Genomic DNA, 24857 nt, shown 5'->3' with positions numbered 1-24857 from the left:
CAGCTAGTGATCTATAAAATCGTGTAGACTAAAAAAAAAAGACAATGCACTCGACTCGAAAAAAAAGGCTACGTATAATATATCAGTTTCCGGACGACGAATACAGCCTTATGCAAACTTAGGCCACACCCGCCAGCACGCCTATACGGTGATCTCGCATCCCTTTCATCCACCAGATGAATGATATATCCATCGCACGTAAATGTATACCGCCTCCGCATTTTCAGCAAGGAGTTTTTAGTTGTCGTAAAGACATCGCGCGGGATCGTCGCCTGCGGAAAACTGGGCGCAAAAAAAAAAAAACGGCCGCCATTTTTTCAGCCGCGCTTTTTTTTGACAGCGCTCATCAATAACGTAATAGTGATACGGTTTTTTTGACTGGTTCTAGTGATGTGCGTGTTTGTTTTGGTGCAAGGTAATTATCGATGGCTGGCGTTAAGTCGATTTTTATCGTGAGTTTTTTTATATTCAACTGTACGTAGATTTTGATGAGGTTGGGTTATATTTGTATTTTATTTCTTTCATATTATCAATGACCATATTATTGTTAAAGATTTTAATTCCGGAAATTGAAGCTAACTCGCTTAAAATTTTATAAAATTCTTAAAGCAGACTCGATAAATCTGTAACATAACTACGTAAAAAAAGATTTTTCAATTTTCAACCTCATTAAAAATATAATGACTATAACAAAAAAAAGGCAAACATATAAAATAAAATTTTAAAAATCCGGCGGAAACACAAAGATATACTTAAAAATACGTGTTCACTAAAGTTATAAGTAACTATATTTTATTTTGTTTTTAACTATAATAAAAATTATATATGAAAAACCGAAAATTTAAATAATATGCGAGGCATAAAAAACAGAAATTTATAATTTTATTAAGTTATTGTTGAATTTAACTTGAAATAAAGTTATCATGTGTCTAAATTATATTTAAATGAGATATAAAAAAAGTTTATAAAAAAAAAAACACAAAATGGTAAAATTGACATTTTGTAAAAAAATATAACAAATTATATTTAATCTAATAAAAACGTCTTAAATCGAGTGTAGGTTTTACAAAAAGACAGACCAGGAACACGAAGTTTTCTCAATCAAATCAAAAATACATATAAAACAGAAATAGTTACAAAACACAATGCATACATAGTTGTAAAGTATTTTTATGAGTTAGGTCTCAAATAACTTTACTAATAATGCACTAAAGCGGTCGTTGAACCCGCTGAACTATGGTTAACTAGACATTTTTGACGTTTCGCAAAATTTGTTATCGATTTTACACGGTGTGTGTCAATCGTTTTATGTAACATGTAGATGCTACAATTAAGTCGCGGTTATAATTTTAAATTGTTTTTATTATCATATAATTGAAGTATATAATATAATTAAATAAGACAGATATATTTTTAAGTAAATAACGTTTAGATGAAGCTTTAAAAATTAATAAAAATTAATCTGTTTATCAAGAAATATAACACTATTAAAATTCATAGATAATTGTTTCAAACAATGTTTTTTATATAAAAAAATGCTTGTTAGGGTGAAATAAACAGAAATAAACTAATGTTCGTTGGAATGTAAATAAAATTAAAAAAAAAAACTCGCATCAATATATTATATAATCTATATTGAAATCTAATGATTTGTTGAAATTTAAGTGTTTTTTTTTAGTTTTTCAAACGGTATAACGAAAGCGTTCATTGCCAGCATTGAAAATATTAATGAAATCTTCTTGGTTTTTATTTAAAAGCTTCATACCTATATTGTTTTAAAACATACGTCTCGCTGTTATAAAATTAAATAGTTACATGGTTAATGAGTACATCATTAAAACAAAGAGTTGTACTCGGATGATCACACGTCTCAGTAGTTTTCCTCATTCAGAGAAAACGGGGCTAAATTTAACGAGTTCAAAGTTAAAAATTGTTTATATTATGTAATCCACGCAAGGGATATCTACGAGATTACTTCAAGACATTTATTTATATAGAAAAGTCGATAATTTTGTATTGTATTCACGAAAAAGGAATTCGTGTTACCATATTTATATTTATATTTATTTTATAATATATTTATCCCGAAACTTGTCTATCTATACTTAAAAGCAGCATCGTAATCTGTTCTGCCACTTTAGTGTAATGTAACAACAAACACACATACACATATCTCATCTCAATTGCTTTATATTGTCAACACTTTTATTCCTATAAGGCTATATCTAGTTTAAAATAAATAAATTTTTAATATAAATTCGGTTTAAAGATAATTTGTTTATAAATAACTTACCTGTCACCTGCGACTTTGTCTGTTACCTTCAATAAAGGTTTTAGTACGTGCTAGAAAAGGTTATGTTTAAAAAATTTTTTGTCGAATAAATAAATTTATATTAATATAAAAATAATGAGTTTGTTTAAATATCAAAGTTTATTAGATACGTTGATTATAATATTTCCTCGTATATTATCTTCTCTTGAAGTGAGTATAGCTACATACTAATATAGAGTTAAAGTATTTTTTATATATAAAATATTTATTGTTGCTGTTAAGATTTTATAAGTATATATTATTAAAATATCTGATTGACTTAATATAAGGTGAAATTATTATATTGGAATTATTGGCATATTTTTTTTTTACTTTAAAAAGTTATAATGGGTAATTAATATTTTTATATACAAGTTATTTTTTTATCTTCTATACGTTTTAATTAAAAATTAAATGATTTTTTTACAATGAGTTATTTATGTGATTTAATATTTTAACTGAGGTCGTATGTGAATGATTTGTTATTAACATAGTTGCTTCAGTTTGTGGATTACATCAAAATCAGTCCATCTTTTTTGCTTTGGAAATACAGAAAATGAAATATAATAATAGTTTACGAACACAAATATATTTTTGGAACGAGTTTTTTATACTTACATAATAACTGAACGGCTGTTTGTGAGTTTGTTTAGTAAATAAATATTACACTGATTTCGATGCAATTTTATGTTAAGATAGTTTATAGTTAAGGATAATGCATTAAAAAAACATGAAACCCAAACAAGTAGTTTAGTTTATTACATATATATATAATTCGACAATTTTTTTTTCATATAAATTATAGATTTTCCTCCGCAGCCTCTATGTTTTTGAAGGCATTGCAATCACAATCTGTTAAGCCTTTGTCGCCTTGATGAATAAACGTTGGATATTTCTTAATTTAATAGTAATTATATTCGCTAATTATATTATTTTTAATAAGTATGTAGAACTACGTTTATATGTGTGTCTGTATGTTTGCAAAAATATATAATATATGTATATATATATCTGTGACTGATATTCCGTAATACGAAACTTTTTGATGTCATATCTAAGTAAAAATATCAATTATTATAATTGATAAATATAATATAATTATTCCGATACTAAATTATAATATGTGTGGGCGTGCCTGTGGGCGTGCCGGTGGGCGTGGCAAGCCCGGTCATTGAACCCACGGATGCGATAACACGACTCTATAATATTGACTCTATATGGTGTGCTTTAGTAACGTCATTAGCAATTCTATGACGGCTAACTACGGAAATAGATTTGACATACAATTAACAGCCTTATTATATATAAATAGAGATCATTATTGAACGATATTAGTATTCAGGTTGACAGTATGAGGCTGTTCCTATGAATCGGTCCTGAATGAAAGTACAAAAAAATATATGACTAAAGTGACCTTTGACATTATCCAGTTAAATTCCAGTGTCAAATGAAAGTTTGTCATAAGATTGTTTGAATCATACGGATGCGGGTGGCGGGTTACGCTCTAAATACATCTCTCGTTCTGAATAGGGATCCGTCTTACGGGCTATGATATTTTTTTTTAATTAAGTAGAGATTTTTATTAAACATTACTATAACACAGTTAAGTTTCTTAAATATAGCTAGATATATCTTAAAAAGAAGAGAAAACACGCGGTATATCAGTTTAAATAACCAAACAATTATTTAATATATAAATATATATATATGTAATAATTTATAGCGTAATCTAAATACGGAAAAAATAATTAAAACCTTTTATGTTGTTAAACAAGAAAACGCAACGAAACATACGTATATTTTATTCAATAACCAACTAATCTAAGTTTAGTAATTATAGCGTATAAAACACACATACATACCAACATACTAACATCAGTTCGTCCGTAGTAAACTAATGTTCTGATTGTTCCAGATCGCTTTGAACATGAAATTAAGAGTCCAGCTATGATACAACCCGCACAGATAATGAACAGTGACGAGTGCTATACATAAAGACGAAATGATCTGCTACGGAATAGTAATTTTAAATTAATATATAACATCAACTTAATACAAGTTACATAATTGTACTCGTAAAATGACTTAAAACTTGTCATATATAAAATAACCTTTTGGTTAAGTGAAAAGTGTACAGTGACATAGTTCAAAGTGTTGTGTTTAAAATTATGTATTTATGAGCGACTGTTACGACGCGAGCTGCGGTATGTACACCACGTGGTACAGCCGTGGTGAGGGGGGTATGCACCACCACCAGATGGGTCAGCTGTACCACGGGGCCCCCATGATCAAGACTGAGGCTGGGGTCAACAGCGACTGCATGATGGCTGTAGATTACGCACCCCCCATAAAGGTACGTGGTAACGTCCAAGACTTTCGGAAGCATTCGTTTGAATAAAAATAATATTATTCGAATAATACCTACTATGCGTATTTTATTACGTTTAAAAACTACGTACTCCTTACGTAACGAGAGTAACGGAACTTTGCAGTAACCGTGATCCCGGTGAAAATAATGAACCACTGCCTGTGTTTATAACCTAACCTAATGTGAAAAATATTAGTTTTATTTAAAGGTACTTACTTGTTATCTCACATAAATAATTTTCATATACACACAACAAACGTACTGTAGGCAAAAAAATAATAGCTACCTATCTATCTAAAAGCAGTAAGTCACAATGTCTCACTGGTTGTACTGCGTGTGGACCCTAATGTTCAATGTATAGTTGTTATTGGCTAAAACCACTTCTTGATTAGAATAGGATCACACGTTTGTTCTTTTTAACATTTAACATGAACATTGTTCAAATCCTGTTCGTATTTCCTGCACTAACATATAATATACATACGTGTGTGTATCAAGATCCAAAATTTTAATAACAAATAATTTTAAAGTCTCTATTTCATATGCATATACTAGTGCTTACATGCGACTTCATCCGCGTAGGATTAGTTATATTTTAAAAGAAAAATGTACCATGTATTGAAAATAAGTATGAAGCACAATTGATAGCGACATCTACTGTCCATGAAACAACTATTATTTCATGATTCTGCGGTTAGTACAATGAATTTAGGGATAAACTACTACCTATGTCCTATTCTGCTTTCCAAACTACATAGCTATCGAGTTTAATCAAAATCGGTTGAGCAGTTTTTGCGTGGAAGAGCAACAAGCGTCCGCACATACATTCACAACAAAAACAATCACAGTATTTAAAAAAATGTCTTTAAGACAATACCTAGCCACATCATATGAGTATAGTTGACGTATAAAGTGGCTAACAGCAACGATATTAATTCAGCAAACAGATAATAAATTAAAACGACCACGCGTAACAAAACACTAAATAATTTTATATTAAAATAATTACACATATTGAATTCAATCAAATCTAACCTTTTTTCAAATGTTTTATTTTTTTTTTTTATGTAAATAGTAATTATATAGTATTTGTTAAACTTACCTTTATAACGAGTTAAATTTAAAAAATAACTATACGAATGTTATGAATAATATTAAAAATTGTTGTATGTTTGTCTATTCGTTCGTTTCTCAGGTATAATGCAATAAACTAATAGCATCTTTGAATAAGAAGCAAGTGTACGGCAAAATCATTTCAATTCAGTAGATTATAATGAGGAAAAGTAACAAATAATACTCAAATTAAATTACTTAATTTTTTTTGTTAGTCGAACAAAATATTAGAATTTGTAATAATCACCTTACCTCGCCCAGAAACTCTTCATTTGTGTTGAACACACACACACACACGCGCACACACACACGAACACGTGTATATATATATATTAAAGATTTAATGGTCTATTCTTAAAACTACATATTATAAGTAAAATCATATTTAGAAAAACTAATGAATAGATTAATTATTAGTGAAATGTATTAAAATAAAATACTTTAATCCAATTAATATAATAGAAATATAAATTCTGTAAAAATATTATATTTCAACAGTTACCTTACATGTAGAGTTTTATAATATATATACATATATATATATATATTTTGAAATAGTCTTAATCAGTGTAAACGCCGCTTATTAACGTCCATAAATCTATCGGGCGTGAACAATAAAAGATAAAAGATAAAAAAAGATACAATTAAATAAATTATGCAAATAAATATAATAAGCCAACGGTTGATTAGAAAAGAAATACGCGTATATGTAATGACGTTAGCTGGAATATTTTTTTGTGAAAATTTTAAAAGAAAATCTATGTTATTAGAAAAACTCACTATAACTGTAAATACATGAAAAAATTAATGTCTTTATATTAATTAATAAAGTTCAGTAACGGAATGGTTCTCATTCACAACGGAGTTATCTAAATTAATTTTAAATTTTTGTTTTACAAAACTTTTTATATTAGAAAATTATAAATATTTCAATTAATATCGGTGTTATGTCTGTGGAGAGTGATTTTGATCTTCTATACCTGTCATGCGCCGCTCCACAGGTCGCAACTGTTCAATAAAATCCAAACAACCTGACAAGTTTTACGCACGGCTGAATCCAATTCTCTATGGTTTGGCATCGGGCGGGCGATATCTTGAATTATCTTCATGTTTTTTTTTAAATCTTTTTTCGACTTATCTTTTTTTTTTCATTCGTTTCTATTCGGATGCGGCTTAAAACTGTCACGTTGTTGCTACGTGAACAATCATCTAGTTATCTGTTGATTTAGCCGAACGGTGAATGACCACTCGCTTTCGAGTATAGCAATTAACGAAATATTAATAATTTTATTGATTTTCACGAAACTTTTGCTATCCCGTCTTTTATATTGGTTTTGCAATTGTTCAATGACACTGTCTGTATTTTTTTTGTGTACCTAATCAAATGATTCACTTCTAAGTAAGTACCTAACATCAAAGCAATGGAAATATCCTGTCTTATATTTTATATAATATAGCAAAACAACAAAACACACAAAACTACTTATATCATAAAAATGAAAATATTACACATAATGCTTTATTAATAGATTATATATAAATGAATTTATAGTACATGTACACTAACCTTACTTCATTTCAAAGTTTCTTCACATTTTCCTAATTTTCCTTCATATTACTTAGCCGATTTCATGAAATTTATCATATACAAACCATCTCATGGAGATATTTAATTTTGCAAATAGGAAAAAAAACACAAAAGATCAATTCAAATATATTTAGATTAACAAAATAAGGTAGTGTACACATGGAACATTTAATCGGAACTAGACAATGGTAAATAAGTTCTTAGGTTACCGATAACATTATGATTTTTTACGTAAGCTCTAAATATGTATTAAATATGAGATTATATCTCTTAATATAAATATGATTTAACTTAGAAATGCTTTAAGGAAAATGTTATTAGTGTCCTGTTAAACGTGTCCCATACGAACGGTATATACATACATATATATATATATATATATACACACACCAAGTTGAATATTCATGAAGTGAACATAAATGGTAGTAAGGAGTTATGTAAAGAAAACAGGCTTCTTATTTTACGGTTACACTTTACATATATATTTATATTTGTCTCGGTGTAACTCGAGAACTGTTTTTGTACATAGCCACCTTTTATTCCATATCTGCATTCAGATATTTTAATTAAACATAGTTGTTGTCACAATACATATAAATAAATTATATTATATTTGACTTTGTGATACATTGTCTTTGTAATGAAGCTGAGGACAGGACCCGTTGTATATTTTTGTCAACCTATCTTTGTATGTCTCGTGCATAAATAAGTTAATTCGTTTCCATGCTTTAGCTCTTCTTTTAAAGGATATCTCTGAAATAAGGCTTTAGATGTATATTGTATAAATTATAAATGAATTTTCTTAAACGGTTTTTAACTAAGTGTTTGTTATAAACAAAAATTCAATTAAAGTATTTATTAAACGAAGCTTTCGTTTGAAAACACTCATCAGATATTGAGAAACATTTTTTTTTAATTTAAAATCACTAAATAACTAATGTCTAAGTACTTTAAGAGTGCAGTATTGATTTTTATCTGATTTTTTTTTTGGAAACCTTTTAATAAATTACTTTCCAACTACTCCTACAAAATATTAAAAAATAATATTGAATTTAGTTATGATAGTGTGACTCCGTAGAGATGATATAAGTACTTATAGTAGTAACATGACTGTGTAATAAATATTGGGAGTAAAGTTAGAGTATCATACATATAACACGAAAATAAAGGTATTAGTGGGCTTGTACTGGGCGTGGACGTAAATATTGTTAAAGAGAAACATTATTATTGTACGTAAAATTTATTACTATTGCAGTTACATGAGTTTAATAGAATAATTCTGAACCATTACAAATATAAGCGTATTGGAAGTTGTCTCACTTCAATTCATGTAAACGTTAAGGGCCAGTCATAAACAGTTATGATCAATTCTATTCTAGTAAACATCTTCGTTGCCTGAATTATGTTTTTTGGTACTCATTGTCTTCTCGTTTAGGGCCACTCTTACTCTCTAAAACTGACCATAAATCATTTTCCACTTGATTATGATCAGATACGTGAGGTCGTACTTCGGATTTGAGGAAATTCGGAAATTTCCTTTCTGGCAAATATTGGGTGGTATCCAGATTTGTGATTGCGCCAAGTCTTTCAGCATGTAATGTTTTTAAGGGTCATAGTATTGCCAAGGATGGTATTTTGATAAACCTGTACTGTAAATTTGACATCATTGTCACACAAATACTTGTCAGTCACTCCTTCATGGCAACATTCTACCAAACATATGCCGTTGTCGTATAATTTCCACGTTTTCCTATGTTACCTGTGAAGTTTCTATAGAGATGGGTATTTTGTTTGCTAAAATATTAAATGTTGATTGTAAATGTTCTCATCCGTAAGCAAAATTTTCGTGTATTTTCCATTTTTGTATCGATTAACTGCTTACTTTCGTTTGTCTAAAGCATGATTTTTAAATTATGAGTTAGAAATGACCAGTGCGTCTCTAATAAGATCAAATTCTGAATCATTTTTTAAAATACTCAACATGGCTGTAGATGCTATCTCCATCTGCCGAGATAAAATCTTTTGGATGTGAGTTCTTCGGCTTCTTTTTCTCACTGCTTTTGTCACCTTGGTAAAAAGACATGGAAGGCCACATTTTGGTCTGTCACAAACAAATGAGGTTCCATTGCACCTATCAAGTATCTACAGACCTGTGCAAAAATATTTGATTGATACTAACTGCATGACAGATTTTAGAAAGTGTATTTAGCTAAATACATTTTTTATGTAATACAATCACAGTGATTCAGATTTTTGATCATCTAACTCTATTTAAAATAACGAAATATTATGCAAGATGTCGACGCGGAAACGAGCAAATACAAATGAGAACAATAGTATAAAAATTAAAGATTCCAAATTCAAAAGTCGTATCTTTTTTTAATTTTAACAGTATATGTGGCCAGACTAAAAATAATTTAACTTATTTGACGTTTCAGTCAGTGAAACCTGGCTATTATGGCTAGCTTTATAGTTAAATCCAAACAGTAAATGAAATATAAGATAATATAATTGATTTTTCTCTTTGCGCAAACAGAATTCATGCAAAATTCCATCACAGTTTGTGTATTGAAGAACTGAGAGTCACTTTTGTAATATTATAAGCGAAGACTGGAAAGGGAGGAAAAATTTACTTTTCTCGGTACTCTGAATAAATATGTATGTATATATATGTTATATGTCCAAAAATTATATGTCCAATACATGGAGATATTATCTCAATGGTTGTATTGGAATGTTCTTGTGAATTACAATTACAATTTTTATGGCAGCATCAAGAATGATTCACGTTCAATTGCTTTATGCAAATAACTGGTTTTTTAAACTTCTGTTGTGTAATTCACTTAACGGTGTATAATTGAGGATGATGTAGATAAAATATTAAATATTCATATACTTTCATACTGAAAAAAAAAATCGTTTAAAACGCTATAGTTTATTAAAAAGGTTTTAATATAATTTAAATTAAAAAAAAAAACAATCTACAAAATGTAATATCACTTTGTGCATGTGTGTGTAATTGTTGATATATTATATGCTTGTATGTGTTTTTATTTTTTTAACTGAAAAAAATATTTGGTACTTCCATAGATTGGTTAACTTGAAATGTACTGCGTGTATAAAGTACTGTACTATTGAACTTAAACGTAACAATTACGCATACAAAGAGATCAGATAACTGGAAGATAAGAAATTTCTCAGCATTCAATGGATACGCCGTACGGGTGTCGGGTCCATCGTGTTACAGGGAGAGGAGCTTCAATAGTGCCGGGGACTTGCGACCCAGGTATAGATTAAAGGGGCCAATACCTTTGAAATAAAAATATAAAGTAATTATGAGACGTAAATAAGAATTAAATACATTTGTATATATTTCATTACCATATTACATATATAATGGAATTCTTCTCAGTTTATTTTTTTTATAAATCTCTCGATATTGCAGTTATTTTAACAGTGAGTTCAACAAAAATATCAAAAGGAAGTTAAAATAACAAGAATAAATCCTTCTCATCCGGGGGCTGATCGTTCCTCAGTCATTTATCAAACGCACGAGGGACGCCGTTAGTGGTGGATATGTGACAAATAAATATTGTGAAAACTTCTATTACGATAAATTTATTATTTAAACTGAGATAAGAAGGCTCAAGATCTTGTTAAAAATATATAATCATAGTGTTACATAAAAACATGGTCTTGACAGTGTTACCAGTTAAAAAAAAAAATTAAAATAAGAAAAATTCAATAAATATATACTAAATCTAGTCGATAAAATATTCAACGTCATCCGATACAAAAAATCCATCTATAGGTGGAAGTAAAAATACTTTTTATATATTTATATTTAATCTGTACAACATGATAATAAAGCGTATTGTAATATTAAATTTACATTTTTATTGCTTCATATTTTATTTATGCTATTAACTATTAATATTAATATAATTTTATTAACATGAAGTTAAGATGCAAATGTTTAATAAATAGAAAAAAATTACAGATACGACATTTTCTTTGACAGCAGTCATATAAAGACGTGGCGACTGGGAAGATTTGTCTTGCGTATACTGAGGACGGCTTTGGATTTAACAGTAACTAATTGTCTTTTGTGGATTCGTTAGAAAAATAATGAGGATATAAGTTTGATCATCAGGCAAAATTCGATTCTGGAGAGTGCAAAATTTTCTTTGGTATTGCTATAATAAAAAAAAATATTAAAAGAGTTTTCATTGTTGGCCTAAATTATATTAAAGAAAAATGAATTGTCTTCAGTTTCACATTAAACTATAAACACACAAAGAAATAAAATAGCAATGATACAACATTTCATAATATGAAAGTCCGCCATTTTGAGAAAGTTGTCGCATGACGTCGCCAGTCGCCACAGATTAATAATTAGTTTAAAAGACGAACCGTGTTCGTCAGCCAATGTATGGGGTGTTGATAAATGAAGAACTGAATGTGACGTGTTGAGTTACAATGAGAGAGCCGTCAGAGGGGGTTGTCATACGGCTTTATTATATAAGAGTATTTAAATTTATTCTATTTCATAAAAGATTTGAAAAAGGAATATAATTTGAAATATATAAGTTTTGGTATAAAGCTATTTATTAAAAAAAAAAAGAGAAACACTAAGAAGATTCAATAGGAAGAATTATTTGAATGAAATTCTATTCCACTGACTGTTGAATGTCATTTGATAGTTTTGACAGATAATATAACTTGGTGATCATTTCTTTATGTTTATGTTATCTGTGACATTTTTTCCGCCAACTTTTGCTCTTAATTTTTTCATTTCAACTTCCAGTAAATCAATTTAGCAACAAGACCTTATTAATATAAACTTTTTTTATGATTCTCACGGATAATTAAGTTAAATGTCTAAGTAAAAATATCGCATGCGTTAATAGTTCTCACGTAAATTCTCAAGTAAATATCATAAGGTGATATATATGAAATATGTAAAGGCGTGCCGTTGGTGGTATATCAATAATATAAAATTTTTAATAGCATACACCGGTATCAAGCGAAGCCATTCCATGTACATGTATATATTTTAATATTACATTACTAACCAATTATGTGTATCATTTCTTAGGATACTTTTATATGATATGCTATATGGCGGCACGACACAGATTCCTATATCATAATTATTTTTCATATATTATAACCAGCCTTCAATGGTGTGAGATATTTAGTAGTTTTTTGTTGACTGTACTTGGTAGTTTGTACGAAATAAGGCTTGTAATAGAACATTCTACATAATACAATATCTCTACATATTCTATATTGCCTTAAAAATCTGTATAATATATATATACATATATTCTCTCCTTTAAATAAATATCTCTATTTGTAGTCATATAATTTTTATAAAATTCTAACGAGATTGAGAGAGTTTGAAATAGAAAAATGTCTATTATTTACAGTGACTTGTTAATATTCTTTGTATATATTTGAATTATAAGACTTATACTTAATGGTTGTTCATGATAATTGTAATGTAAAACATATTGATTTCTTATTTTGTTGATTATTACTTTTGAATAAAATCCCACATGCGTTGTCTTAAGTTTTATATATATGTAGTTTATATTTCATTGCAAAAAAATGTTCTTTCTTTATATTTCTTGTATAAATGTTACCCATAATTAGACGATATGCGACTTGTAGATACAAAGCTTTCTAGTTTATTAATTTAGTCCCATGTCGTATATCTTTATTTTTTTAAGAGGCCGTATAAGATCTCTATGATGTTCTTCATTTTAATGCAAGGTATATATATATTGATGATTCAAATCGACAAAACTTTGTGTATTAAATTATTTTTTCTTTCATATGACATATGACTATTTTGACCGAACTGGGAGGCATAAAAATAATTTTATGTCAAAACTAACCTTGCATTGACCTTTATATCTTGGGGTACTTTTTAGCAAATGTATGCAAAAACCTCGAGTCCTGACTGATGTTACACATGACACTTTTGCACGTGGAAATGAAGGCACTACCGAAAGCCTAGGAGAAGGGATATAGGACATAGAAGGAGTCTCCCTAATGGTGTACGCCAAATATACACAAATATAGCCAAATGATTGATAGAAAAAGCTATCCTGAGCCCAACAGAGGGACTGGCTTTAGGCTACTTAACCAGTAGAGCCGAAATACATTGAATTGACCTCGGATACCAGAATATCCTGACTATCACTCGTTCAAAGATAATAGTAAATCTTCAATTCTCTTAGAATTTTTAAATAATTTATTCTCTCTCATCATATACCAAGACATATTAAGATGTATTATTTCTTTGTCTCGTCAATGTTACTGGTTGTCGTTAGTCATTTTTCTTTGGAATTTCGATGCTATTTCTGATTCTGTACCCACAATTTTTTAAATTTAAAGCTTAAAAATTGTGGGTAGGTATAAAGTTTAAAGATTGGTTAAAGTTTTTTAAAATATTCAGTTACAACAATAATATAGAACCCTGAAAGTGTATGTTATGCCAACGATACGAATCCCTAGGCGGTAAAAATACATATTTTTTTTGGTCATAGAATTCAAAGACTTGATCTTTTGATAAATATAAAAATAATCAATCTAGTTTTATTCTTTTTATAAATTGACAAAGAAGTATCGTAAGCCTCCATTTTGTAATTGGTCAAGCCTCGTTAGATGTTAGTGACTATGGAAAAATTAATTAACTTACTGTAGATAGTTAAGTATTTTTTTAATTGTTTCTTTATATACTATTATAAGGAAGAAAGTTTATTCCTCTTAAATATATTAACAAACAAAATATATAAGTCACGTGATTAGAATGTAACAAAAATTATTAAATAATCTTTTAAGATGTTCTGTTTGTTCGTCTTTAGCAGTAGACCATATTTTACTCTTATACATTAAATAAATTAGCTTAGATATTTCAAGTAATTCTATTTAGTTTGTAAAGTTTAAGGTTTCAGGAAAACATGTGGATATGTCAGGCTAAAAATTCATTTATATGACGATTGTAATATAAATTTAGGTTACTACACGCATGATTCCAATAAAATATGCAAAAAATATATCTGAGAACCTTAAGGCTTTAATGGAAGTCTATGTTGATTTTGACCTAACCTGACGATCAATACACTGGGATCATTTGATGTTTTCTTAATAAACGTTTGTTAAAACTATCTCAAAACCATATACGTGGGTATTGACAAAAAAATTATGAAGAGAAAATTTCGTTGTCATTACTAGTCATTACTTTCAGTCTAAATCATTAAACGGCCACATTGGAATTAAGCGACCCGACCTTTGCTTGTTTTATTATAAATATCGATGTTTTAAAAAAAAAATCTCAACCAATGACTTCCTTCAAATGACATTCAATTTGCAATACAACTGTCAATGTCATTAAAACAAATGTAATATAAATTTTAAAACGCAATGAAACAGAACTGACATACTAACATGATACAACTACGATATATCAATCATTAAAATGATATTACCTGCAGTTCTCATTAACATATAATATTACTTGGCGGTAATTTCAATATTAGAGTAAGTGTTATTATTCTAGAGTTATAATTAATATCCTTATCGATTGCATTAATTGCGTTTTATTTTTATACATATATATTGTTGGTTCTGTCTGCCTTTGTTATTATATTGTGTGTTATTTAATTAAGAAATTCAGAAAGCATTTTTATATCGTGAAAAACATATTTGTATTGGTGACTTTTTTAAACTGTAAAAGCCCAGAACCCTTTTTTTGAACGATATTTTGGAATACTTCTTCTGTTTTCAAATTTGGAATAAAATACTAAAGCTGCTTTGTATGAAAAATATTTTTTTTATATCATAGCATATCATAGTAGCGTCTGCTAGCATATCATTATTCTTTGTTTCGCACTTTTTCAGAATTTATATATACATACATCTGTTATATTTGGATGAAATATTTTTTATTTATATCAAGAAATACATATAACTTTACAAATATACAATAATAAGCAGGCACGCTTCTTTGAGAAACTTAGGATATATTCTATTTCTAAGACCACATACTTTATATAATTGAATGTTTCATATTGAGACCTCTGACGTATGTAGAATAATATTAAACATATTACTGTACCAAAATTTTTAAATAGTTTTTTATTTTTATTATTGTAATAACTATAGTCAATGAAGTGATAACTGTTTGACGGGTAGTTCCACATAAGTCACTAACAACTAACGTGACGCGTGTACGTCACGTTTTATGTTATAGCAACTTTCACATTTACAACACCAATGAGATACATTGAATATGCTATTCTAGAAATATCAATCTGTTTTATATTAAATGTAACACGTAATTAGGTAATATTTACAAATCTGTTCGAATGTAAGTGAAATTTATATGAAGTGTTAATGAAGTTTCCTCCAAATGAAGTAAGATTTATAGCACGTTTAATGTAAAATCATTATGTCAATAATTCAATTCTACCGTCTATACAAGGCCTTACCTAATTGGTACAATTTCACGGTTGCTTGATTATATTTTTTCAATGAGTCATTGCTTTATATATATTTTTTGTGGACGCCTCATTATTAATCAAGTTAAGGCGCTTGTAACTGTATAAATAGACCTTATTATAGAGGTTCTATATGTTGGATTTCAGTTTATTTTTCGTATACACTATGTTTTTGTATGCAAAATATTCTTTATATACAAATTATATATAAGTGTATGTATAAATTAATTTTATGAACGCATTTTGAACCCTGCCTGATTGTAAAATAAATGTACTTAATATAAATGTTGCTCTCAACAGTGTAGATAAATTTTTATTCATATGTACGTATGCTTGTTTACACACAACCTACATCCGTGTACCCGTGTAAAGTACAAAACTTGTGGTTAGCGTAATGATTTAATAAATAATAAGTTAAATACACTCAAAACAAAAAATAAATGTAGACAGCCAAGCGATAGAGGTCAGCTTAAAATATATAAAGATCCCAATATAAAAAAAATAAGATTATTTTTAATCTACTGATAAAGAATTTAGTGCTTTCCTAAAATAAACACAAAGTTAAAAATAACTAAGTTACTACAAAACAGTAACACAATCATAAATGAGACTGTTATCACATCGTTAATTAATATTTTATGAGCAGGTTATTAAAAAAAAAATCTAATTGATTTATGAGTATAATATAACAGTATTAAATTTAAATTTAAGGTTGGCCGAGCGGGTTTGAGCGGTCTAAGATAAATCAACTGATATCTAATTTACTGACAGCTCTTGATTATTTCATAATTTAAACTAATAAAACGACTTTTCTTTGCACATTGTATAAGAAAATTTACGATAAAATCAGAGTTTTAGTTGATAATGATTTATCTGAACAAAATACGATCAGCTGATACGTCTAAACTGACTGATAATTGTCATTTGATTTGAAATAGCTGCAGTTAAGAAAATTCATACAAAATTTGATATAATTGAGGTTTATGTTTTGTATAATATTTACGAGAAATTATCATTTCAATAAAATATTATCAAAATCACTAACGATCTTATTAAAGAATTAAATGTATTTTATGTATGTATTAATAAATAATGTCATATATAGTAAGTAATAAATTGACCTATCAAAACAATATTGAGTTCCGTATTCCTGTAATAAAACTACACAGTAAATGTCCGTGTGTTTGTGTTTAAAGGAACATTTATTTAATCCTACCTCTGTATAATAATAGTTTGTATCAAAACGAGAGCAAAGCCAATTAATGTACACTAGTGTTAAAATTTTGCAATTGTGAGCTCGTTACAGTAAAATATTGTATTTAGAATTAAAACGTCAATTAACTGTTGCAAAGGTAGAGTTGATATATTATGTGCGGTTCCGTATATCTATTTGACGATTATTAATCAATTTCATTATTTCTTTGTAAGACAATTTACTATTTCATAACCATATCCCAAAATTCCGAATTAAATTTAATTATTTCAACACGGTCTACTTAAATAATTTACTATTAGCAATAAAAAAAATCTAAGTCTAATATCTAATATAATTACAAATAATAAATGTTACATTTTTAAAGTCGTTCTGTTATAAGACCAACGGAACCCTAACCTTATAAATGATCTGCCATCAATATTTATAGTTGTCACAGTCACTCGTATATATTTCATGTAAACAGAGGTATGTAGTGCGCACGTGCCCAGTGCCAGTACATAATAAATACATAACGCAAATACATTTATATAATAACATGGAATTGTTTTGCTTAGAATGTTTATTGGAAATAATTACGAGCGCTCGCGGTTGGGCATACTTTTACTGAACGATATCATTACTGGCACGATCATTATACTGGTTGCTGTCATTAGTTCAATTAATAGATTAATATAATATAAAATTTTTCTTAGACAAAATTGCTGTACTCTCTGGACCTGTAAGTATCTTACCTTTAAAAAAATAATCCATAGTGTAGTACTGTTAAAATGTTACGTCCATTGCAAAACAACGAAAATTGTAGTAATGTCTTCATCATTGTATTATTACTGTTATAATTCAATGATTATCATCCAAAGCTAATACATTCAGTTATTACGGTAATCACTGAACATATACAGTGCGACCTTAATAGCAACTTTACGAACATTTTAATCCTAATGAAATAGCTAAAACGAAATAAAGATATTTTTATTTATAAGACACATTTAAACGTTAGTCACTCTATACGGTAATGGTTTATCTACAGTTGAGGTTAGATTAAACTAATACAAAATAATCCAGTGGGGTACTACTGAGGGTGTGACAAAGTGTGGGTGTGAGGGTGTGTGGGTGTAAGGGTGTGTTCCTGACAGAAGATGATCGTGAAAAATCGTTTCCGTTTTTTGCGTCTTGACGGCACTGGATTTATTATCTGTGGAAATTTAGATGTTATCTGGCAAAAGTTTTCCTTTGCCTTATTACCACGTGCTAGATATCTTGAATGTTGATCGCATAAGACCTAGAGCTTTAAGGTTTTAAATTTAATTTTGTATCTCATACGAAATAAAGCATAATAACTGTGATATTTTATTGTAAATTACATTCAACGATACAGAGATTGCTTTTCTCATAAGTAACGGTAAGTTTAAGGAAAATGTTGGTAAGCAAAAGTGGTATTGTGTTTGAGACGAGACGAAAATACAGTTATACAGTAATATGAATTGAATAAAAAGTATTAATAACAAGAAATACTTTGATTTCAGCAACACAGCGCCCTCTTACAGCTTTTACAACGGTTGAACGTTTTACTGAAAAAAATGTGTGAAAAACAGTTAATTACAGCCGCAGACAGATGTCGCTGAAGCAGTTGCAAAAACGACACAAAGATATGTAGCACAACTTTTTGTTAAGGACTCTTTATATTTAAGTTTAAAAAAAAAATGTTTTTAATTAATTCACATAAATTCTATAAAAACATTAATACAATCTTATTAATAGAATCGATTCTGTTGAGAACGTCACACTTTTTGATATCCGTCATGAAAATTCAGTTAAAGATAAAAATATAACAATATTATTCATTAACGTTTGTATTAAGTGAAATTTAATTCTTTAGCACACCGTTTACGAAGCTTACAGAACTCGTTAACACTTTTCAAACTGTCACTTTAACGCCAATATAGTAAATAAAAGATGTCCTGAATCCTGATGAATTGAACGCATTACACGAACGTCACAAATATATTATATTGAATACAACAAAAATTAAATAAAATTTTGAGGTTATGTCTCTGCTTACTGACGGCACACCTAGCGCCACCTTCGCGTTGGGAAAAAACGCAACTAATTACATTATTAACCGGCTAAATGAAAAGGCTGTTATAATTATTAATTCCGTCCATTTGTATGGACTTCTCGATACGGTCGTATTACAACCGTCTTAACCCTTTACTGCGCATGTCCCTATACATAAGTAGGTGAGGGAAAAAAACACAAATTTATACCGGGTAAATTTTAAAGCTATACTTTTTTTTTCCTCTCCCGCATTTTTATGTCGATCCTTTGTATGTGTGCGTTGTGCCAGTTTTAATTACGTATCGACTTAATTTGCCTGCGAGCCCGGCTGTATCTAGGTACCTCTGAAACATTTCTTGCTTTAAAAAATCGTTTTTCACGATTTATTTACCAATAACTGACGTGTTTTTGTCCGTGTGTGTGTTCAGGTTATGTTGTTATTGCTTTGCGTGGATTCCGATACATTTTGGTGGGAAAATATGTGTCGTGTAATGTTGTGCTGATAATTATTTAATTAGTTTAGTGAATACACAAATATTTACAACGAAGATGTAACCCAGGTAAATTATTATTTCTTTTAATATATTATTACACATAGTCTACATATAGTTCAACTTTATAACAAAATACTATGATAGGTGTTTTGTTATAATATTATTTGCTTTTCCGTGTCACAGTAATTACCTACTGTTAGAGATGACGTCACACACACCTGTTGACGTTTGATGTTACAAACAGTCATCGTTAAAAAGACATGATATTCAATAATAATAGTTTTAATTTATATTATATTTAGAAATATATTAAGCCCGTGCGTGGTTCTCATATAGTGTAGTCATTTTGCTGTTGATATTTAATATAGATTATATGTATGTTCTTTAAATGATTAATGATCATCCATAATAGTATACTTAGTATAGAAATAATCATTCAATAATGTTTACTTTTAATAATGACACACACGATGACCAGCGCCATTCCGAGCCGATCAAAAACCCTTAGCACTATTTGGGATGTCTAACTAGACCGAAACTAGTTACGTCAGAACTAAACTAGATGGCGCTTATCATAAATAATGAAAAGCTCAAATAAAAAGCCTCGGAATACAAATTATATAGCTGAATGTAAATGCTGTGGTATCCATATCCAAACAAATGAACGGTGTTATTTATTGGTAATATAATGAGCTGGCAACTTTACAACCCATAAACATTCAAAAGTTTAACATTTTATGCGGCACGCCTTCATAGTTTGCTTGTTAAGCGATTTTTGAGATCGACCGATGCTTTCTTTTGTTAATAAATATATATATATATATACATAACAGTGTAAATATTTTTGTATATATTTAATAATAAACGATATAAGCTACTTCATTGTTTCATTATTATAAGAAAATTTAATTCATTTTCTTCGATTCCTTGAATTTTGCTATGAAAATTAATGCATAAAAGTTTTAAGACCATACTCATAGTTAAAGATAAATTTATTTAAATAATTTTATTGTAATAAATTCCTCTCGATATTGCAACATCTCTTAGCTTGGTAGTCAGTTAAAAAATCAGCGCGCGCATTCTTACCTTACCCATAAATACGTCAAACTTTCATATTGACAGCTATGGCCGTCCGGACTTACATTTTAAACAAACAATTCATGATCTTTATTTTAACAACGATTCCTGTGAAGATTTCGTAATTTACGACTTTCGTTTATAAAAAAAATGTATAGAGCACGTTCAATTACAATCAAACAAGCAATAAAACAAATAGTTGTAAAGATCGACTCCACCAAATGAGATGTTAAGTTAAAAAAGCTAATGATACCGAAATTCGTTCCGCGCTGCACCGCTCCAGCTTCCGCTCGGATTTTGAATTTAGAACTTTTTCCCGCCGCGTTTTTTTATTTTTTTTCCGCGTTAATGGTTTCGCGTGTTTTTTTATTTTTTTTTTTCCAGCCTTTATTATTGTTTTCGGCGTATGGCTAATGATGATTGTTCGGCGTAATGCGGGGGCTATAATGAATTGAATACATTCTGATCTTTTTGGATCTCGGTTTTTGCTGGCGAAATTGAATGCTTGATGAAAAATTTTCTTAGAAAATATCGGTTATTATTTGTTTAATAAAAATATTATAATCAGCTTTATGATTTTCTATTATATATAATGGTTCATTGTTTTATATGTAATAACTTAGCGTTTAACATACCTTAGCACTTCCATCACGCGTTATATCCAGTAGTTGTATAATGCCATATCAGAGGAAGTGGGCCCATTAAGAATTTTCAATAGCATCTAGATTGCTTCAAACCGCTGCGGTGTACCGCTAACGATGGCACCCAATCGCTGGTAACGATATAAAGCATTATCTCGGCTCTATTTTGAAATGTCAAATAGATTTTATTTATCTTTCATACTATTGTTCAATTCACCAGTTATTAGTAAAGTTTCGTACTGTGTCCTGCCGTTTTCTGGCACATTATCAAACGTTTTAAGTTCTTATACATTCAAGGTCGTACTTTTTGTTATGCAACAGATAATATATTTAATATAATATTTTTTTATCTGTTGAGTTTCGTTTAAAATGATACGTTTGTAGTTATTTAAATGTAATTTGATATAAATACTCTACAATCACTTTAATCAGAGGATGTAAGGAGTTGTATTGATCGTTTAAAGTAATCACACAGAAATTTTAAGAAGCATTATACCAAATGAGAGCTCGAGTGGTTAAGTCCTATCTTAATAATTGGTACGGCCTTTTTCTGTCAAGCGTTATTAAGGTGTATGTATTACAGAGGGAGTATCATATAAATTTATTGTCTATGCAGTACTATTGTGTTTCTTCATGAATTAAAACAATAAACCGATATAAATATCCTCAGTACTACATGAATTACATACGTTTTTGATCCATATATAAAATTTTGTATAGAATTGCTGTTTAATTACAGCCATTGTATTGTCAATGTATTGAATATTTTTGGGTACATATATATGATATACAATTATATACTGGTAATAATCGAAGCGATAATAAATATAGTTGAAACAGTATTATAATATTTTAGCTTTAAAAGTCAATAATATTTAGTTTTAAGCATTACTTTTGAAACCCCCATCCTTTATAGCTATACGAGAACATCGATCACTCTGAACCGGACATCCATTGAGACGAGATAAAAAATATAAATAATATAAAAGTTATTCCAAATTCGAAAATACAATTATATTATAATTCAATGTTTGTGTACGGCCAGCTTGTTAGTCTAGAAATAGGTAAAACCGTAAACTATAAAATACCTTTCATACATAGATATGAAATTTTCCATTCCATAAAGAACTTCTCTAATGCATTATCCGAAACTATAAGTTATAGCAAGAAAGATAGCGTACAGACAACAACACAGCTATTTTAATAAACTGATTTTATTTGAAAACAATTCAATTTGTTTGATATTAAACTATTTTCGACTTGTTATTAATATCTCTGTATTCATACGTTATAAGTTTTTTTTATTCATGTAGCAAAAAAATACTGTCCGTCTGAATAATAGCATTATCGAACATAAATCGTCGTTACTTCTCTCTCATTTTATTATATTTTAGATAAAATTTGATTATATCGCTGCGAATGTATTATAAACAAACAAAAAAAATATAAAATGAGATCCGTAAGACATTTCGCAGCTATGTTTGAAATCCTCGGAAATAAATTCATAGAATATTTTATGCATTTTCTGACCGTACGAAGCATTCGTTTACACTCGCGGACAATATAACTGGATGTATTGTTTGATGATATTTATTTTACATCAGATGACAAAGTTTGAAAAAAAATTATCGTACATGAAAAACAAAATACAGAAAGAGTTTAACATAAAAATGATATTTGTAAAATAAAAACATATAATATATATTTAAATTCATTTCATTCGTGTTGTATTGAATTTGATTTTCAAATTGTCCTAATTTTCCCTAATTCTATATATATGTATATATCTATTCTACATATATGATGTATACTTTTTTGACAAGTCCGTGTATTCTTGAGTTCCAAGAAGGTCGTAAGTACGATATGAGATCTATGTAGTACATGTGTCTGTGTGCGTGTACACGGATGTCACATGAAAATATACACTGGAACCGTTATCATGTTTAATATTCATTGATATTATAAATACAAAAATATATTAAGATATATGCGTATGGACGTTTGTTACGCTTTTGCGGATAAAATACCGAGCGGACTGTAATTAAACTTTAAAGCAATGTAGTTGAGACTAGTTACCACAGTATCAAAGCGTGACAGTTGTATTGAATATTGAGTTACTTGACGGAGACGATAGAAGTCGCTGGCGGTTGGGTACCATGGTTATAGTTTTAACGAGCTATACATTTCTTTTAGAGCTAAATTCCAAAGACTGAAGCAGAAACTATTATAATATATCGATACAATGATAGTTTAATATAAACTCGTTCAATTTTTATCTAAACATTTGCTATTTTCATAGAAAATGTTTATATTGTCTATATCTATACAGCCATCATTGATCGTAAATTAATAGATAAGTAATAGTTAAATACGCTATCAGATTAATATATACCTTCAATTACAATAAAATTAAAAAAAAAAAACATTTATTTCCTAGGCCGTAAAAACTCGTGCTTTCATACTGTCAAAAAACATAGTAATTATAACAATCGTCTATTAGTTCAAACACGCAACTTTTGCACATTGATATAATAAAATATATACCATATTAAAAATTTATTAAACTTATATATATATATATATAAGTTACATCTAGTCCAGTTTTCATTTTTAATATCCGCGTCAATACTTCATAGGAGAAGGTGCATGCACGCACACATACACAAACACGTCTATTCGTTCTAGGAATAGGTCTTATAGAAATACATGGAGCCGTCAGTGTTCATAATATTTTAAAAACAAAATTTTTATTTATATATTTCAATAATAATTTATAATAACTTTTAATAAAAGGTATTTTCTTTATTCTTTTCAATAGGTATATAAAACAAATAAGTGATAAAAATTGTGAAAATTTTTCAAATATTTAATTAACAAAATTTGTATGTTTATTGTATTTTATCAATAATACTGTATATATAATATATTTGGATGTCCATACAATTATTGTCGACTCTATGCCTCTCGCCACACACACAGCCACACAGCCACACACTCACACACGCAAGCACACCTGTGTGTTACGTCTCAAGAATAATATATTTTTGTTGCCTTTATATATTTTTTAGTCGTATTTTATATTTTCTTATGTACACATAAGGTTTTTTGCTCGGTCTCTTCCGTAGGAGCTTTTTGTACGAACTCTCTGAAAAATTTTTAAATCGCTCATGAATATTAATAACCACTTACAAGATTTATATGGGATTTCTGATAAATCCTTAGGTGACCCCTAGTTTAGAAATAAACTAATGGTATATATGTATATATTATTCTTATAGGTAAAAGTTGTATTGGTCTCCTTAACAAGAATCTTTCCTGTTTGTATCAACATGTCCCATACTATTACGTACTAATAATTACGTACTAACAACATATTATACTAATTGTTATATTTTTCACCTTCTCTCTATTTGATAGACCCGCCGTCGTCTTGAAACGTTACAATACACGCGAACGGGAGATATATTAAATTTTTTATACTTTT

The 24857-nt window shown here is 28.7% G+C and overlaps 1 protein-coding gene across 1 annotated transcript in view; it reads left to right on the top strand.

Annotated features, from left to right (window-relative positions):
- The first annotated feature begins 255 nt into the window (after positions 1-255).
- Positions 256-24857, top strand: part of LOC116776062 (zinc finger protein rotund-like) — an 88134-nt gene continuing 63532 nt past the window's right edge. The window contains 2 exon segments of the mRNA XM_061524384.1: positions 256-415; positions 4227-4664. Of these exon segments, the coding sequence (XP_061380368.1) occupies positions 4488-4664 (177 nt within the window). The 5' untranslated portion in view covers positions 256-415; positions 4227-4487.

Source organism: Danaus plexippus, chromosome 24 (genome assembly GCF_018135715.1).
Source record: "Danaus plexippus chromosome 24, MEX_DaPlex, whole genome shotgun sequence".
Classification (NCBI taxonomy): Eukaryota; Metazoa; Arthropoda; class Insecta; order Lepidoptera; family Nymphalidae; genus Danaus; species Danaus plexippus.
This window is presented reverse-complemented; position numbering and strand designations above follow the sequence as displayed.